This window comes from Leptinotarsa decemlineata, unplaced genomic scaffold, assembly GCF_025532065.1.
Source record: "Leptinotarsa decemlineata unplaced genomic scaffold, Ldec_3_MD MMD2_tig00000576_RagTag_RagTag, whole genome shotgun sequence".
NCBI lineage: Eukaryota > Metazoa > Arthropoda > Insecta > Coleoptera > Chrysomelidae > Leptinotarsa > Leptinotarsa decemlineata.
The window spans coordinates 3,369,846-3,391,115 of record NW_027412551.1 but is presented as its reverse complement, the minus strand read 5'-3'; the positions used below and the strand labels follow the sequence as shown (position 1 = coordinate 3,391,115).

At 33.5% G+C, this 21,270-nt stretch overlaps 1 protein-coding gene across 5 annotated transcripts in view; it reads left to right on the top strand.

The window, feature by feature from the left end:
- The window catches only part of LOC111505255 (uncharacterized), a 95,315-nt gene extending 76,467 nt beyond the window's left edge, over nucleotides 1-18,848 (top strand). For 4 of the 5 annotated variants that reach the window (XM_074174282.1, XM_074174280.1, XM_074174281.1 and 1 more), the window contains 5 exons: nucleotides 794-1,137; nucleotides 4,744-6,166; nucleotides 8,336-9,324; nucleotides 14,310-14,712; nucleotides 17,977-18,848. In XM_074174282.1, coding sequence (XP_074030383.1) covers nucleotides 794-1,137; nucleotides 4,744-6,166; nucleotides 8,336-9,324; nucleotides 14,310-14,712; nucleotides 17,977-18,277 — 3,460 coding nt within the window. In that variant the 3' untranslated portion in view covers nucleotides 18,278-18,848. Of the gene's footprint in view, nucleotides 1-793; nucleotides 1,138-4,743; nucleotides 6,167-8,335; nucleotides 9,325-14,309; nucleotides 14,713-14,910; nucleotides 15,015-17,976 lie in introns of all 5 variants that reach the window. The other variant, XR_012465243.1, reaches the window with a different exon arrangement.
- Nucleotides 18,849-21,270: the final 2,422 nt, after the last annotated feature.

Below are 21,270 nucleotides of genomic sequence, written 5' to 3'. Positions count from 1 at the left end.
CGAAACGTACTATTTTGTTGCATAAGTTGATAGATTTATGAAGATAAAGAATAGATTTTTGAATTTTTTAAAGAATTTGCTTAGCAGGATTGTATTTTCCAACTGGGATTGTTGTTGAGTATTTCTTATGTAGCTATTTTGATTTGGGCGTTCCTTGCGTTTCTGGTTGATCTCTGATAGTGTTCACAACCTTTATAATTAGCTGGGAGGCTACCACCACAGAGGGCACATGTTGCTGGAGTTTCTTTGGTTTTGCTTTCATTATTATTTCAGATATTTCCTCCTTGTTTTTCTTATTTGTATTTTCTTTTATTTTATTCCAGCACATCAGTAAGTGTTGGGAGTCACACAAACACATACAGAAATTTATTCAAAAAATCAGAAATTCTCACTGTATCCACACTTGATATTGCACATGAAAGAAAGAGGGGATATTTTAGAAAAACTCATCAACCATTCTCAAACTTAGAAATAGCACAACACTCACCAAAAATAAATGAAGATCAAGTGTTATAATATATTCAGTAACATTCTACAGACAAAATATAGCGTGTCAAATAATACTATGAAGTTCAGAAACATTATGTTCAGAAGAATTTTTTAATTTGAAGTTTTAATTTTTATTGCCCAAAATATAAGTGTACAATTTTGATTTTTTATGAATATTAGTATTATCTCCAGCTTTTTTTGTAAGCCCGATGGGCTTACATAGGGTAACAACTCTATTTGTGAATAAATACTTCCTTGCTGAAGATTTTATGGATTCTAATACTAAATCTTTTTGTTTTTCTAGAACTACTTTGACGATGGGTAAATCGCAAAGTCGTGATAGAAAACGTCAAAATGAGCCTGAAACTGTCCAGTCAAAAAACGTGAATGCTGCGTCTGTTGTCGGGAGCATAACAATTCAAGCCAACGTGATGTGTCCCAACATGTCAACCGCGGCAGCAGGCGTAGAAGAAAATCTAGACCAAGAGATAGGGACAAAGATGGAAGAGAAACGAGAGCTAGTTCTAGAGGAGCAAGAGAAAACAGAGATCCGAACAGAGAATCCACCAGTAGAGACACTAACAGGCAGTCCCACCATCGATACGTTACCGGACAAATGCTTGCCTTCAGAAGAGATCTTATACACAGGTACGCAAAGAATGAAATATATTTATCTGTATCTGTAGAGTAGGGAGGGTGAGTGTAGGCCCACAGCAATTAGGCCACATGTGACCCTTTGTATATCCTCCCAAAGAGTTGTCCTCCTAGGTCATCGTCCATCCTGGCAATAACGAAGAACTGGAAAGGTACATGGTATCTTTACAAAACAAAATAGACATTGCCTAGAAGGAATCCTGTCGATGAAAGATATTTAATTCAGAAGTTTGTTGAAAAGGTTGGATACAAGCTAGAAATTTGTGAATGATCTCACTACTGTTATTCATAGGTTTTTTTAAATAAACATCCGTAAGCACTGCTGTAAAATGTGTAAAATTGAATTGAATTTTGAATAATACAATCCAATACATTTTTGGGAAAACCTAGAATCAAAAACCAGACTATACATTTCTGAAGGTTTTTGATGCACTGATTCTAACACCGATCTTGGAATAGCTTATAACATCAGAATTTTGAGAAACTTCAAACTTAAATATTACTTCAATTTGAAGACATGATTTTTTAAAATTTATTAGACTGTGCATTTCAGTATATTCAGTATAATATATTACATAAAATCCTGAATTTCCATCGGAATTTGGATCATTCTGTTTAGTTTTGATATTTAGGGATTTATGAATGTGAAAATTTAATCAATTCCACTCAACCATATCTCTGAAATGAGATAACTAAATAATCAAAATGGGTTTTAAAAAAGTTGCCAGGGAAATTTTAAAGTGATATCAAACCTGTTTTTTTTTGTGTTGTAAGAGAGACAGTTATTATTATCATTTTTACCCAGTATTCCCATGAATAGTTATACTATCAGTTTTCTTTCTTTTGTTTTCTATTCAAAGTTATACAGTGCGGTCCATATGTATGGAATAAATTCATTTTTAGCGTTATTATGTACTATGTGAAAAAAAAACTGAAACAGGTCGATTTTTATTCTTAAATTGACAATTTTTTCACATAGTACATAATAATGCTAAAAATGAATTTATTCCATACATATGGACCGCATTGTATATCATTGTAATATTATACACGTATATATATCATGTCAAGATTGAACATGTTTTTTTAATTTGTTATTTTATCTATTACTCATCAGTACTGATGGATTTAATTATGTCCTGTAATGGGTTTGTTTCATGTTATGGAAAATGATACTGGTTTGCTTATAAACTGTTCGAGTTAGGGGTATATTATACTTATCAAGCCTAATCGGTCCCAAAATATCTTTATATTTGCAGAAAAAGAATAATTCGAAAAGCAAGAATTTAAATTGGCCGCGTGTCTGTTGACCAATAAAATTGATCGTGTCTAGAGCGGAGGTGCCAAGTGTATTGCTTTTTAATATCCAATCACAGATCTGATGATTCAATTTGACAGACGCCATTTTTATTGTTATTGTTGTCAACTCGGTGTGAATACAACTGTTATAATTATCTAGTTAAGGAACGTTTTTTTGTAAAAGGTAGGTCTCGGCGGGATCCTGCATATTTCGTGTCATTAGTTTACATTCCAAAAAATATTTTTTCAGGTTATTTTTGGATTGATATGATCTGGAGTAATTCTACATTTCACTGTACATATTTTTGCTTCTCTTTTCTGTCACCATACTGCTCCTTGGCCAAGATAAAATAAAAATTAACTCAAAACTTTCCATTCTTCGATAAAAGATAAAGTCTGAAATGAATGTCATATAAATAAAAGGGACCTACTAAATATACCACCTACCGTTTCAATTTTTCATTCTTCATTTCGGTACCAAAGTATTGCACATTTTTCAAGTAAAATTCATCAATCATTTCAAAATCGACTCTTGGTAAGTTGTCGGGAGTCAGCTTCAACAAAACTAGGCTCAACATTCATTTTGAAATTATTTTAACAAAAACACAAAGTTTGTGGAAACCATTGACATTAGAAAGAGCACATTGTTACATTCACTACAGAAGGCGCTGGCTGACTGGATGACAATATGGCTAATATACCAGTAACGTTGAATTTCTTATTTTTGGTGGGTGGCATGAATGCATCATTGATTTATTTTATTAGGGTTCATGAGCATTCGAAAACCATTTGAAAATACAGCTCGTTTAATTCTATTTAGATATAACTTCTACTATATCAGTCATCAAGCCAAATATTATTGTCCATTTTTATGCTCAATTCGTGGATTCGAGCGATCTTATTATTGTATATTTATTTGTTTGCTGGCTTTACTCTTAAAAAAATGAATGAATAATTACAGAAAATTTTAATTGATCTTTAATTTTCTCAGGAAAATGGAGTACCCATATCACAATTTATTAGTTTATTCAACATTGAAAATGTATGTCATATCGGATCCATTCTGCTTGTTTTTGCAACATTGAGTTTCAACTTTTTCTTAGCTGACAGCTCACGTAGGAACAATTCGTTTTTTCATCGAGTTTAGTTTGTGTATGTTTTAAAAGTGTTTTAGAGATATATTTGAATATTAATATGGTGCATTCTTGTGCTAATTTTAATTGTGCGGAAAGGCACGAGAAAACAGAAAGCGCATTGGTTCATAAGTGAGTTAGGTTCACAAAGCATAAAATGATGAGAAAAAAAATGGGTGAAAGTAATGAAAAGAAATAACTACAATTCTTCTACTCTTCCAACTTTATAGAAATCATTTAAAAAGTGACTATAAATGAAAGAGGAACGAAAATATTGAATTTGATGACACAGTTTTTTATTTCAACTTCAAGTATTATCCACAGAAAGTATTATCTGGAGTTAATCCTGTTACTGAAAGTATGAAATTCATTAAATTTTATCATATGATTAATGGTATTATTATCTCAGAAGCTTTTGTTGGATCAATTCAAGTACAATTAATTATGTCTATACTTGACCTTATTCAACCTTCCTCTCAAGTTTTGGAAGATTCAACAGATTACCCAGGCGAGCCTATAGCGCTTGAATTTAGTAGCTATATTAGAAAGAGGTATGCATGTAGGAATCGTTTTTTTTTGTAATAAATTGCAGTTGTACAGATTGAGGATTGTAGAATAAATTGAATACTTGAAATGATTCTTTAATCCAGTTTGCTATATTTTTTGATTTTCATAACTGTATATTATTAAATTATGCATAAAATCATAGTTTAGGTAAATATTTTGTGATCTCTCGACTTTGTGTACTGATTTTAGATATAGAACTTATTTCCAAACATGATTTTTCGTGTACATTTTATTCCATGTGGAGAATTTTTCATTAATTGAAACGTTAACGGGTTCATATACACTTCCATGAATAAATTGATAATTATAGGCTCCGTAAATTTTACGATTTGGCAATATTGATTATTTCTATTGTTCCTATTGGTCAATCGAACAAGAAGCGGGAATAGGGTCGTGACGTCACCACCCCACCACATTCGATTTTTAATAATTAATTACGGGAAAACTACGGTATTTAGAGAGATGAAACAAAGTGCACTGTTTTTCAATTTAAAATTTCTATCAAGTGAACTATAAACCAAAAATCATGAAATAAGCCCATTGGGTGTTACCTGTTGAGCAATAAATGATATTTTTATTATCTGTATTCATCTGTTTTTAGATCCCACGAAGAGTGGATCTAAAGAAATGAGCCTCTTGAATACTACTTTGGATAGGTTAGTTATAGAAGATCGTTTAGCCAGGAGCTGTGAAGATTCCAATACAGTCGATAACAGAATGTTGGACCCAGAGGCCATGATTGAATCCTTAGACCGCTTTACTGCAGAACTTGTCTCTCAGGCTAGCCACCTTAACAAAGATGATGACAAATACAAAGCATCAACGGGTGAAAATACTTGGAACGATGATTCTTCACCAAATGACGTAACATTTCCCAGTATATCCGGCAGTGCACCCAACGTTATAACATTTAGTAACGAAGAAGAAATACAACAAGATTTAAATGCAGTGGACGAGCCTGATGGTACCAACGAGCCTGTACCTGAAGTCAATAATGAGCCATCTGGAGACTTTTTGTCAATAAATACATCGACTCTAACAGATAGCACTTTGATTGCTATTGAAGCAAGCAAAATGGCTACGGTATTCAAGAACGAAGCTGAAATGTCTACGAGCATTACCAGCGTGGCCTCCTTGGATTTAGATCATATACAGCCTCCGTCTCATATGAATTCACTGAGTAATAGTGCTGTGGGCTTGGAAATGATACCATCTAGTACTCCCAAACTAATGAGGAGAAAAAAATCTTTACCAGCTGGACTCATGGTTAGAAGGGCATTGAATAACTCTTCGAATCATGGATCTAGTTTGGAGAGTCTTGAAAATCATAGTCTTTCTAACTTGGATCATGTCAACCCACCTTTTGAGTTGTTCAACGATATGGATGGCAGCATGACGAGCGTCGCTAGTCTACCGATGGAGATGGAACAGAAAACCGATTTCCTCATTAACGGAATTCTTGATAAGGAGCCACAAAGCATTCAGCATCCGATATTTGATATGAAGCATCCATTTAACGAACTGGAGAATATAAACCCACCTTCCTTGTTCAACGAGATCACAGACTTTTGCAACTCGTTAGCAGATGTGCCTACAGAGGCTATCGGCAGCATAACGGAGACATTTGAAGACTGTTACACATACGTTCCAGACTCCACCATGCAGGATATAACCTTGAGAGATGATCTTAGCCAATTATCAGATGCTAAATATAGCACGCCTCTTCAATCAGATTTCAGTAGTGCAGAAGCTTCACCAAAAAAAACCAAGAATCTTACTAAATCAATGATGACTAAACAGAGGAGGAATTTAGCAAGGGATCGTTATAAAACCTACACAGTCGCGGCGGAGATGGTGATGAAGGAAGAATCCAAGGGGAGAGTGGATGAAGACCTCACAGAGGAGTTTAACACCGCACTAGATTTTTCTGTTGAAGATATGGCCCCAGTTAGTTCGACACAAGTTTCGCCAGCATGTAATGTGGGATCCAAATTGACTCCTAGAGAAAAACGACAAATGAACAGGTGAGAATTTTATTTAGGGTGAAGTAGTAATGAACTTTCATGTTGGGTTCATAATAATTTTTATTTTATTATTATAAATAGAAAAAAAAACACTTTAATACAGAAACCATGTAAAGCAATGTAAAAGGGAAAAATAAAAAAAGGAAACTTACACCTAGGTCGTGATGTTCAAGAACAAAATGGTAAAAACAAATAATCACAGAAAATTGTTTCAATGTTACTAATGAGTTTCCGTGCAAACTTCTAGGTTCTTTTATTCTTTTGGGGAAGGTCCTCCCTGTTTGACCCATATAAAGTTTGGGACTATTATCACAAGTCAACTTATACAGCCTTGATCTATCTGATACTAAAGTTGTGTATGTACTGTTTGTATTAAATCTGCTCAAATTTTTATTCTTTCTGCAAGTCATGTCAAAATTTTTCTATAAAAAAAAGATTGATATCATTGGTCGGCTCACCAAAATAGGTACGTGTCCTATGAGGCTTAATATCGTTTTCAGAAAGAATGGAGCTGGTATCCACCATTGCTGGTAAAGATATTGATGGGCTCACCAAAGTAGGTCAATATCCTATGAGGCTTACTATCGTTTTTAGGAAGAATGGAGTCAATAATATCCACATCATAATCATTGTCGGCAGTGATATCGTTGGCGGGTTTACTAAAGTATGTCAATGTAATATGACGCTTATCTTTTCTTGAAGTGGGATAAATCTGGTAAATGGCTTGTTTTCACAGTTTTTTGGAAATAATGGAGTCGATAACGAATATTTATAACTCAATTCTTTCTAAAATACTATGGAAACAAGCCCTGAACCAGGTCATTGTTCTTCACTAAGAAAATTATTGAGTGATAAGTGGTCCCATCAATCAAACCATTACCAATCTTTCTATTATTTAACCCTTTCTATACTAGGGTGTTTTTTATGCAGTACTCCCTGTACGCAGGTTTTTTTATTTGACGTATACTTACGACAGTCGTACTCAGAACAATTATAATGAAAGAAAAATGCTAAATACTCATTTTATTCATAAGAAAAATCAATCTATTGATTCACAAAAAAAATTAAAGATGATTCTACGGTTTGAAAAAAGAAAATATAAAGGAATACTTTCAAAATTCAGAACGTCTCTTTGGTGTGATACTGCTCAAAGCAAGGTGTCACACACAATCTGACGTTACAAATGTCGCACTGGTAAGTTGTTTCAGTTCTTTTTTTATTCGCAGAACATACTGCACACCAAACGGGAGGTCTTGCAGTAGGTTTTGATTTCGGTATCTTTTTTATGAAGTGCCTTGCCGTGAGTCGTAAAGGGTTAGTATAGTACAGAATTTGTTTCATTTACATCAGATTCAATGTTATCTGGCGGTTTATCGTGTTCTGACTCATCATCCTTTTCCCGCTCATCATCGTATCCCTCTTCATCTTCACTTTCTCCACTACTGAAGCTACACTCATTGTCATCCACGTCAGATAAATTGTCGGCTATACATAATTGAGAACTTGATTTGTATACTTGTTGGGATAGGAACTTAAATTGGCAAGCCTGTCTAGTATTGTGGTGAGGCTGAGAAGTAAAGGTACCTTTGTTCTTGTGTACAAGGCATACTCAAAAACAAACGATGAAGTCACAGTTAAAATTCCATGCATTATAAATAGTAGCTTGTATGGATCATTCCACTTTGTTACACAGTTATATCATATATCATGTAAGATGAAAACAGATTGAAACAGCTATTTACTGCCTACACCCCAAAATGCAATGCAATATTCATGACATTCTCCCAGATAGAACGAGAGGGATACTCTCCCTGTCTGCTTGGTTTTATATATTCTTATGATAGTAATAACTATCAAAATATGTGAAATATAGTGTGATAAGAGTACACGTTTCTCGAGCTCGCCGCTTACCTAAAAAGTGTTTCATCATTTGTATCTTAACTGGTCAACAAAGACTGGTATACTAGTAATTCAATTTTCAATAAACTCCCCGTACTCTGAGAAAGTTCACGAATATACCCAAAGTCTGATAAACACTGAACTGTGTATAATTCTTTTGTAACAAAAAATAAATATCTATCTACTGGTCTGAGAAGCTCTGTTACATTAATCACTTTGACCACATTGATGGAAGATGAATATTAATACTAATTTCTTTACTCATTTCAGATCTCGTTTTGAAACACAAGTAGTTGATGAGGCCCTAACAAACATTCTTGAGCAACCTGTAATAGATTCTAATTCAGATACGAAAAGCCCGGTTTCCAACTCCAATAGCTGTGCCTCATCCCCCTTTCAGAGCCCTGCCAGAACAAAATTGAGCATAAGGCGTAACTTCATGCAGAAAAGACTAGAAAATAAAGAGAGGTTTCGAACTCAAACACTCAGTGAATCAAGTTTCTCGCCTGATTCATCTTCTGCATCGCCTCCATTGACATTGAATGGAGAAACAGCAGTTCAGCTGCACTTGCAAAAAGAAACTGATCTAATACTCAGGACGTTGCGTGATACAAAGACAATTCAGGACGATCTTATTGACTGCGAAACTTTGAGCCTGGTGAGCAATGATGACGAATCTGAACACAATTCTGGAGGTTCTGCGAATTACAGAACGTATCACAAGAGTTGGGGCTTCAAGAAAAATATACCTATCATCGATAGTAGTCAGCCAAGTCCGAGAGAACCGGAAAACTTGGCAGATCATAATAACCCCAGGTGTAGTACTGAGGATGAAAATACGTCACATATCAATAGTAAACCGAAAATAGTTAAACCTGACGAACAACATTTGGAAGAAACCAACAATGATGAAGAACCGAAAGGAATAAGAGGCAGGAGAAAACCTTTGTACTCAAACAGTAATATCAATAATAAGATATCCCCGAGGAGCATGAAACCAGTAAGAACAGTTAATTCAAATCTTGTCAAAAATGTGACTTCGACTATGAAGAGTGGAACCGACTTGAAATCGGTCATTAGTAAACAGACTAAAAATTCTCCCACAAAAGTTGCTGTTACACAAAGTAAGGGCAGTAGCAGTGGATACAGAAGTGGTTCAAATTCCAACTCTCCGAAAACTAGTCCTGCAAGGGTGCCAGCAAATAAAAGCAGCCCAAAGCATAATTCACAAAATATGAAATCCAACCTTCCATCAAAAGGTAGGTACCAACATGAATGTTAAATTTTTTCCATTCTCAATGAAAACACTTTTCCCATACCAGAAGACTCTACACATAAGTTAGGTCTTTCAACACATAAGTTAGGTCTTTCAGAAACATAACAGTCTGCACTGATAGCAGACAAGCACTATTAGCCTTGAACAGACACCGTGTTACTTCAGGGCTAGCACTAGAGTACCACCAAGATTTAGCCAAAGCCTCGGTAGATAATAACATTATCCTGAGGTGGGTTAAAGGGCATGACAGGAGTAAAGGTAATCGCATTGCCGACTCTTTAGCCAAGGAAGAGGCTGGACTAAGAATTTTAGGACCCAGTGGCACCCACGGCCTGATGACTTCGACAATGGCGGAACTAGTCAAATGTTACACCCATGCTCAATCTTTAAAGAGATGGGATGAATTCAAAGGATGTAATCTTGCCAGGATCACCTTGGGCGACCCTGGGAAGCTGGCGCCGAAGAAATATCTGGCGATGACCAGGAAAAATCTACGCCTTACAGTAGGATTTCTGACTGGCCACTGTCAGCTAAGGAAACACGTACATAATGGGGCTAGTGGACACATCTCTATGCAGGATGTGTGAACAGGAAGATGAGACTGTCAGGCATGTCCTGTGCGAGTGCCCGGAGTTATCGTCAATAAGAGAGTGTGTGTTCGGCGAGTCTTAGCCTACACCTGCCGATATAAAGGAGATGTCTCCCAGCGACCTGTCCACTTTCCTAGAAAGGGCAGGATGGACGACGACCTAGGAGGACAACTCCTCGGGAGGATGTACAATGGGTCACATGTGGCCTAAGTGAGTGGGCTTACACTCGCCCTCCCTACTCTACAGATACATCGGAAACTATTGAAATTTGAACGGGTACACCACATGTCCACATTATTCAACATTTTTATAACTGATCTACCCAAAAAAATAATTAGATCAGGTTATCTAATACTTTATGCAGATAATACGTATTTTATTCTCTCAAGATAATCTAAGATGGAAATACAAAACAATTCGAATTGCAACTCGGCGCAATAATAACAAAATTTCTTTATATTCAGGCAAGTCAATAGCCTCCCAATCGAAAGTATGCTTTTTAAAATCCAAGGAGAATTCCTGGGGAACTCGGCAAGTATGAAATTTTTAGGTGTCTTATCTAGATCAAAAACTCACATGGAATGATCATGTTGATCATACAAGATCAAGTTCATATTGCTTCATTATCAGAAACTTGACTAATACAGTATAAATCAAAGTACTCAGATTGCTATATTTAGACCTTATTCAGTCATGTTATTACATCAGCCATACACCCAATAAAATATTTGCAAAATAATTGAATGTATATTCAAATTACCAGTTCATTATCCCACTTACAATTTATATATTAAAATGAACTTCTCAAGATCTCCTCTTGTATAAAATGAAAAAATGTTCATTTATTGATTCTGTTATTAATAAAAATTAACATTCATCTCCAAAATTTGAGGACGTTGAGAGCATCCATGAATGTCATACTATAAAATATAAAAATCATATTACCAATAAATTGAACAACAGTTTTAATTTTTTGCTGGTATTTTATTTCATTGTAATTTCGTTTCAGGGTTTTTTGCTTAATATAATTGTTATTTTCAGCTATTTATTTTGATATCTCATAGATTTTCTATGAGATATCAAAGTATATATATATATATATATATATATATATATAATATATATATATATATATATATATATATATATATATATATATATATATATATATATATATATATATATATATATATACAGGGTCCTGCAACAGTGGCGCGGTGTTCCATATCTCTATATAGGAAGCAGATAGGAATCTAATTTTCTATAATATTACCTTATTGCTCGAGCTCGACAAAATAAAAATATTGGCGGTCACACAGGGTGTTCGATTTTTTCTGGGCGGATCCCAACTGTGTCTTTTTAAATGGCAACCTATATTTTTTATCGCTTTTTCGGTTTCTTCATAGAAAATAAAATAAGCTTTATGTATATCTGCACTTCGAAAATATTGATGGTTTTCGAGATATCTAGCATGACAGGTTTTTTTTCTCCAATATTCGTCACTCAGAATATTTGAAATTATAAAGTGGTGCCAAGTCCAGTTGAAATTTTTTTTTGGTCGAATATTCTACATTGGTAACTCTCTCAAACGATATATCTGAAATCGACCTGTGATATACAGGGTATGAAAAACCGTTTGCCAAATATTGTAAATGAAAATTTGCAAAATCTTCCTTATATTAAATGGAACACCCTGTATATTATTGATCCATAAGAAGCGCCAACGGAACCTCTACAAATTTCATTGAGTATTCCCTATGGCTAAGTTCAATAGTTTTTCTTAAATGAGCATTTCTTTCGAAAAATGGTCATTTTTTCAAAGCGAAATCCATTTGACGACTGATAAGAATATACAAAAAATACACATTCCTTAAAATATCGCCCATTCCTAAAATTACCTGTAGCTAGATAAACAAGTTGCGAATTACACCACAAAATGGACGTTCTTGAATAGTTACAATAATTTCAAAAATCTCGGAATTTGTGCCATATTCTTTCGGTCTAAAACAACCTTTCAGCGAATGAAATATTTATTGGAAATCAAGTAGTCTGGCAAATGACAGAACAAAATATTTGGCTGCAAATGAATATTGAAATTTTTAGTCAATCGTGAAGTTGAACTGTCGGTATGATTTCATCAGAATGTTGTTATCAAAAAGTGATTTGATTGATATGATTTTCATATTAGGTGAATCAGACAGGAATTGTTTATTGGCAAGTAGAATTTATTCTCAACGGTATCCAGATAGAAGGCATCCAGATGAAAGATCTTTCCGAAAGGTCTTGGGACGATTCGTTGAAACTGGATCTATTAATTATTCCAAACATGAGCGCATCAAGCCAGCTACTAATGAAGATAATGAATTGCAAGTTCTTCTTGCTGTTGAAGAAGATCCTAGTAGGAGTCAACAACAAATTGGGGAAATAGTGGATATAAGTGAGAGATCAGTGCAACGAGTATTGAAGAAACATCGCTTGCATCCATACCACGTTCAGTTACATCAAGAACTACTGTATGCTGATTTCGAGAAAAGAGTGAGATTTTGCAATTGGGCCATGAACAAAATTCGTCGAAACGAATATTTTTTCAATAATATTTTATGGTCGGATGAATCGACATTCCATAAAAATGGATTTGTAAATCGACATAATTACCATTATTATGCGACAGAAAATCCTCACTTATTGAGACAGGTGGATTATCAACATAGGTGGTCGATAAATGTCTGGGGAGGCATCATTGGAGAATATGTAATTGGTCCATACTTTTTTGAGGGACATATGAATGGTGCAATGTATCTCAATTTCTTACGAAATGATTTACCAGGTTTGTTAGATGATATTCCTCTTGACCTCCGCAATAGAATGTGGTTACAACATGATGGTGCACCTGCTCACTATTCGGCAGAAGTGAGAGATCATCTAAATGAAGTATTTCCCAATAAATGGATAGGACGGAATGGTCCTGTACGGTGGCCCGCTAGATCACCAGATTTGACGAAACTAGATTTTTTTTTATGGGGATACATAAAAAATATGGTTTACGTTGAGCCACCAACTTCTCCCGAAAATATGCGACTTAGAATAACGAATGCTTTTCGCAGCATTACACCAGCTGTCTTGCGCAGGGTAGAACAGTCTTTCAAACATAGACTTCAGCTCTGCATTCAAGAAAATGGAAGACATGTTGAACATATTTTATAAAAGTTTCATTATCAACCTTAATTAAACTCTCCCTTTTGTAGTTTTGTAATTTGTCAGTTGACAAATTTGAATATCTAGAACTCAAGCTCTGAATGAATATAATAACATGAAAAAAATAGTTATTTATAATGTTTCTTTCTTTTAACTTGTTTGGTTTGATATTGCACGATTTATGAGTGAAATTCTGCATCCAATGAAAAAATAATTTTCCATTTAGCAAAAAGTGATAGGTACATACATTTATTTCGTTAAAAAATATTTGTTTGGACACCTTCTAATGTACAAAATTGAAACAGGATATCTTTCGTATATTTTTATCAGTCGTCAAATGGATTTCGCTTTGAAAAAATGACCATTTTTCGAAAGAAATGCTCATTTAAGAAAAACTATTGAACTTAGCCATAGGGAATACTTAATGAAATTTGTAGAGGTTTCGTTGGCGCTTCTTATGGATCAATAATATACAGGGTGTTCCATTTAATCTAAGGAAGATTTTGCAAATTTTCATTTACAATATTTGGCAAGCGGTTTTTCATACCCTGTATATCACAGATATACAGATTTTAGATATATCGTTTGAGAGAGTTACCAATGTAGAATATTCGACCAAAAAAAATTTCAACTGGACTTGGCACCATTTTATAATTTCAAATATTCTGAGTGACGAATATTGGAAAAAAAAACCTGTCATGCTAGATATCTCGAAAACCGTCAATATTTTCGAAGTGCAGATATACATAAAGTTTATTTTATTTTCTATGAAGAAACCGAAGAAGCGATAAAAAATATAGGTTGCCATTTAAAAAGACACAGTTGGGATCCGCCCAGAAAAAATCGAACACCCTGTGTGACCGCCAATATTTTTATTTTGTCGAGCTCGAGCAATAAGGTAATATTATAGAAAATTAGATTCCTATCTGCTTCCTATATAGAGATATGGAACACCGCGCCACTGTTGCAGGACCCTGTATATATATATATATATATATATATATATATATATATATATATATATATATACTTTCCCCTTTTCAAAATTGATATTAATAAATGAACTACTACTTTTGTTTATGAATATGGAAGTAGTCTTGGACTGACAATACAAACTTTTACAGTCTGTTAAAAAAATTGTGAACTGTGAACTCACCAATTTTAAAATTGAACTTGTTTTTAGGAACACCAGTATTGGAACGCCAAGGAACTTTCACAAAAAATGAACCCAGTGTAAGCAGTACTAGTGTTCCGAAAGCTTCCAGCAAAATACCTACACCTTCAGTAACTACCCGAATACCAACCTTTGGGGCGAAAACTGCCAGAACAAATGTACCATCAGTATCCAAAATTCCAGGAAATTACAATGCAAATAAGCCACCAGTCGCTCGCAATGGATTTATCAAATCGGCTAGTTCTGACAGGGCAAACAAAAATATGCGGATTTACAATAGGTCAACGAGTGCCGATAGCAGGGAGCCTGTTAGCAGAATTCAAACTAGTCATTCTGTGCAGAATTTGAAAAATGATGGGAAAATGCAAAATGGCACTGTTAAAAAGTCATCAATTCCCAGTCTTGCTCAAAGGTGAGAATTATGAAATGAAAAAAAAGTTTTATTGACAGTTTTTAGTATAATTTATGTTGATTGTTGATTTATGAAAAAAACGGATTGGATTTGTGTGAAGCTTTCGATAATCATGATCAGAGATAAAGTTTTCACGAGCCACTCCAAATAAGTCATTTGATATGGAGGGTGTAAAAAATCGTCAACTTTTATTTTCAGGGCGACTCATTTCTACATTTAAATCAATCCCTTGTCAGCAACCCCACCCCATAGTAACCCATTCGTCAAAAATTCAACCCTGTAACTTTTATGACATCACAATGGTAAGCTGTGCCAGATAAAAATAAATACTTTTTTCTCAATATGATTTTTTGTCACAAGATTAACTTGTTGACAAAGCATGAATCATGGGTTCCAAATTTTAAAGTACAAGTCAAAAATAAAAATGAAATGTAAATTATAATAATTGATTTTATGACATCATTATTAAATATTCAATGACTTATCATCTAAAAAACATACAATATAAATAAATTTGCCCGTTACATATACAAATAAACTTATTCAAAAAGATCCTATTATGTTTTCCCTGTGGGTTTAACAAATAATTGAATACACTGTACAATTAAACTCAACTTTATTCCACTACTACACTGCTAGTATAACAAAAGCTTTAACTGAACTTCAGAATAATACTCGAATGTTCATTGACAAAGACCAGTGGCAGCCGACGTTATTTTATGTTCAGGGGGTGATTTACAATACCAAAAAGATTTGAAATATTCCAGTAGACTATTAAAGGGTCTATTGACGAGACATTTTTGTATAGTCCTTCTAAATGAATCGATAGATCACTTTATAGACCTCATCTTGACTGACTGATGATTGTATATTTTAGTTCCGTTATAAAATAGTGAATCTTTAATTAAAGTCGAGATGGGAAGTCAAAAACTGAACTCCCTGTTTCGAATGGGATGAGTATTGACGAAATTGAATTTTGTTTTATGTTTAATCACTAAGCTATAATATAATTCCAAAATATAAGGCACTAAATTTTCAAAAATGAGCGTTTTTGCCTTAATCTGTCTCTTGCAGTGGCGTACCGAAATTATAATTATATGATAGACAACCTGACAGCAATGTTTTCCTTTTAACGCATATTTCCGAGAATTTAGTACCTACTATTAAGGTATTTTAGTTTAACCATTTTTAAGATGAACAGTGCAATGACAGTTGATATTTTATTGAAAACAAACAGTTCTCTGCATGAATGCCTGGGGTTAAATTTACAAAGATCTTGCAGTTTTATTTTTTCATACCAATACAGAAGACAGACAGGTTAGACTACATGCTACCCATAATTGTATTCCATATTGAAGTTGGGAATCAATCAATGTATTTTTCGCGCTACTGAAATTCAGCTCCTTACCCTCACCATATAACATTCGAAGGATATTCCACTCATCAGATATCTAACGTGATCATCAAATTTCAACCTATTATCAATAAATATAAATTTTGTGTTGAATTCATTTCGCAAGATTCCGTTATCCACAGAAAGATCAAGCAAACATTTGAATGATATTTCAATAGTTTTTGTGTTATTCGCCACATCACTTCTTATTTTTTTCAAATTAGATGATATCATTATATGCAATTCAATTGAATTTTTCTCTGTCTATAAAATGATGGTATCATGTGCAGAAAGCGTAAAGCTACTAAATAATTAGGTTTGTGTTTAGTTTTGGAATAGAAAGTGAAACTGAACAGAAAAATTTACATTATCAAATGTTCGAACTGAGCATCATTAACTTGCATGCAATGATAAAAACGAGCCTTCATTTCCTCCCTTTTATTCTGAAGAATTTCGGGTGTTAGTAGTATACAATGTGATATTTTTTTCCCGTAAATTATCCACAGTAGTTGGCAGTTTCCATGAATTCATGAAACAACTACAATACATATTCATGTCTTACATTTCTGCCAGAATGATTCTATTGAAAACACGAGCAGTGGTCCTTGTAGATTTTTCATGTATGTAGTAAAAACTCACTATTTAAATCCGCTCTTGAAGTGTATAAACCATTTTTTATAAAACAATAGGTAATAAACTTGAGTTCAAACAGGGCAAATATAAAAAAAACTCTTAATAGTAAAAATAAACTGACAGTCACTTTTTCAGAATCATGTTGATATTAACATCAATAATTTCAGCAGAATAATAATGTTTATTTGACAAGTAACGGGTCAGCCAAACGTTTACAACATACTCACGAGTTCCAGAAACTCCAGAGTAGTTTCTGAGCACTATGTGTACTTTAACAAGCAATTTTTGGAGTCAAACAGATGAAGCCACTGTGTGGCGAATCACGTTTTAGAAGAAAATATCGCCAATCATAGGAGTTTTCATCCATTTGACAAAACATGAATAAAAACATTTCAAAATTTCTTATATCGTCAATTATAAATGTCATTACTACTTCACAAGAATATCAAACTATTAGAAAACTTCTACAAATGAAAATACATATAGAACATAATTTTGCCACTAAATTCAAGAAATACATACATACATAATATATTTGGTATTTTTTACATGTTTCAAATAATAGTTTTACTTTGTCAATTTTAACATAAAGAGATTTATCAGTGGTGCTAATACTATTTTTTTTCAACAATTCTAATAGTAATTCTGTTAAATTCTCAAGCTTTTCTTGTATCCAACATACTAATTAATTCTTCTGGTTCTTTAGATACGTGGAGGATACAAGACCATTTTTTTAGTAGGACTGCTGTGGCAGCAGTAACAAAATAATATAATAAAATAATATAAACAAAAGTATATTCTGTATAATTCACTGTTCATATAGAAGTATTTGTTTTGAAAGAAAAATTGTTTAATTCAATGTTTATATGAAAGTAGCTATTTCAGGAGGACTTTCTTTCAGTTTGTGTCTGAAAGTTACTTCTTTGCATGATCTACACATCCATGTATAAAGTTACTTATTTTCAAATTGATTACTTCCTTTCTTTCTTTGGAAGATTCCCTCATCTTTTTTGTATCAAGATGGAGTAGTAGAAAGCCAAAACTTTCTTTCCCAAAAATATATTTTACTTCATTACTATTAGTATATAGAATTTAATTTCATTAATCTCAATATGAATTTTGGAGCAAGGTTATTAATAATTAATAAAACAATAAAAATGAGGAATATTTGTGTATTTAATACTATAACACAACTGCTTTTATTGAGTACGGTGTAAAATAACTTTTTTTATTTGCAGGACTGCCAGTAATACAAGTCTGAATTCTAATGGCAGCAGCAGCGCTAAAAAGCAAGTAACTAGTAAAATTTCTAGTTTATGGAAAAAAATTGAAGAGAGTAAAAAGCAACCTCCCAAAAAAGATACTAGGGTTTGGATTCAGTCAGATTCGACACCAGATTCCCCTAGATTGATTAGGAGTAATACTTTCGATAACAAGGATGGCATCATACTTAGAAATCAGTCATCTGATGAAGACTCCACCACAAAACGTATTTCTAGGTTAGGTTCATTTGTTGTGATGGATGGAAATGACGATTGATTCAAGTTCATGTCATATTTGATGCATCATCATCAAGGCAATGGTTTTTATTGAGATTTGTTTTCAACACGTTCTTCCTTAGGTGTCCCACAGAGTGGATATTGATCATCAGAAAAAATAATGTAAAATTTATTTTGTTCTGATGAATATTTCATTTCAGAGGTATCATCGATTGAATGTTTTTTTGTGCAAAAATTTATTAGTTTTTAAAGAAATTTTCACTTGTCCATTGTGGTTGAATGTTTTTTTTTTTTTAATGAAAACTGGTACTTTTGTTAATTTTTTTAAAGCCATAAAAATGTATTTCTAGTCCTATGTTTTTTGTCGTAAAAAGCATTTACTTAGTTGAAGACTGTATATGTATGTTTCGTGATATATTAGCTTAAATACTTGTATATATATATCCTGTTTAGGTAAATTTAGTAGTAGTTTTATAATATTTGTAAAAGTAATTTACTGAGTTGAAATAGTAATTTTAACTGAGAAATCAAGCTTTTAGATTGGAATATTCTGAAGATCGTTTCCAGTTGTTTCATTTCCGACCAATTGAAATTAAAAACTAAAACAGTAACACTTGTTTCTTCAGCCTAATCCACGAACCCATTATTAAAATTTTACGGTTAGACAGAGAACAAAGTCAGAACTGGAGGATTGGGGGTCAATTGTTATTTCTCTGAAGCCTGACTGGGTCATTTAGTACCACTTATTAAAATGAATAAGTTACTACATAATGGATGACAAAATGAAAAAGTGTTCTATTCATGGGATCGAGGAGACGCACAAGCCACAAATTCAAAGCTGAACAAAGGTTTCAACAGTTACAAAAGCCAATGTCTCTAGTATCAACTAGATTCTAGAAAAAGAGTTCTCATTCGCCAATCAACATCTAAGCTTGTCTTCATAGTGAATCGTCTTTGGAACCTACAATTATTTTTGATATTTGTAGTTCGTTTCCAGTCAGTACCATATATGGCGTCTTTTAAGAGGAGTATATCGCTCAATCTGGATTATTCAACTTAGAGACTGAAGAGTTCAAATGATGCATTGATGACCCAGCCAGTTCCTCTGATGGGATCCATGGTAGATTATGTAATATGTTCTTGAGTATGTATGCACATTTGCTAACTTGAAAGTAGGATTTTTTACACATATCAGATATACTCCCACATTGACATTTTTACATCTTTGTTGGATTATTACTATTGGTCATTGACCATTCGCATCTGTTTTAGTTATATTCGAAAACTATGTAGTTTCATTACAGACAATGATCTGTTTTCAAGCTAGAAAGAACATATTATATAACATGTATAAACTTGGTAAACTTTATTGACTACATAATGAATAAATTACACGAGTAGCAGGTCAAATTTAAAAGATATCACAAGATAGACAGTAACAGTAGGTACACATATAAATGTAGATATAAAAAAATATATAAATATATGCACAAGAATGTGAAACCTCGAATGTGTAGTACACATGCAATGACTATGGGCATTGCAATTTTATATTTTCACAGCAATGGACTAGTGAATTGTATATATTCTTCTATTGAATAGAAGCAATTTTGTTAATGTGTTGGTAACCACATTATGTACAGGTCTGTTATTTATTTAGGAAAACTAGACTGATGCCCCTATTTGGAGATGCTGGAAACAGTGATAAATACACTGATAGTAAAAACTCAAAAAATAATTTATACGAATTTGACATGTGAATTATTTTGCAACAAGCTCCTCATTTTGCAGTTGATGGGAGGAATTATTTGAGTAATGTTTATGAAAGACGATGGATCGGACGCCAAAGATCTGTAAAATGGCCTCCAAAATCACCAGATCCAACCCCCTTTACATTTATTTCTAGAGGGTTACCTAAAATCTGAAGTATACAAGACTCTGTGCCACTTTATTCAGGAATTGGGTGCCCGGATTACGAAAGTGTGTACAACAATTACCAATTACTCAAGAAGTTTTTCATAGCGTCAGCAAAGAATACACATCCTATAAAAGCTCGTGAGTACTATTTTAGTACTGAAATTAATAGTAACCACCCTGACTATCAGATAGCGATGTCAGTACGATGACGGTATTTAATATCGTTATCAAAGGAATTGGGTAGCAGTCACTGACGAGTTGGACAGATCATATTGAAGTTGGGATGTACGTCAAAGTTAAATTTAAAAAGTTGACTGGTTGCCAGCGGCTGCTACCCAATTCTAATGGTAAACCACATTAAATACCGACATCATACTGCTATCGTTCTCTGGTGGTCAGGGTAAGTACTATACATTTTAGGATACACTAAAATTGTACTTTTGAGCTTTTATGGTCTTTCTATTCTTTGGCGTCAGGGCTCAAACTGAATTAGACAACAAAGAACATTTATTGTTATAACAGATAAGCTGTTAGTTTAGTTGCCTTCCTTTTTATGGTGTTTTATTTTCAAACATAACAAGTAATGAAGCGAATTTAAAGTTTTCTGCAGAGCTGAATGGAGAATAACGCATCCTTTCAAATGAGCTATCACTGAACACCCCATGCCATTCAAATTTTTCGAAAGGGTTGCTTCCCTTCTGAAGAGGATGACAAAAGTTTATGAAAAGTGTGTGGCACACATGGTAATTTCTTTTTTTGATCTTCATAAACTCTTTAATGCAAATCAATTTGGCTTTAGAAGAGGGCGGTCAACAACGCATGCCATAATAACATTTCTTAATGAACTATATAATAATCTAGATGAAGGAAAGAGAACCCTGGGTGTTTTCTTGGATCTTAGTAAGGCATTTGATTTGGTTAACCATAAAATCCTACTAGATAAATTAGAAAAGTATGGATTTAGGGGCATTCCATATAAATGGTTTGAAAGTTACCTGGGCAATAGAACACAATATGTTGAGATAGACAAGTTTAAGTCTATTCACTGTAATTCTACCATGGGAGTGCCACAAGGTTCTATTCTGGGACCATTGCTTTATATAATATATGTCAATG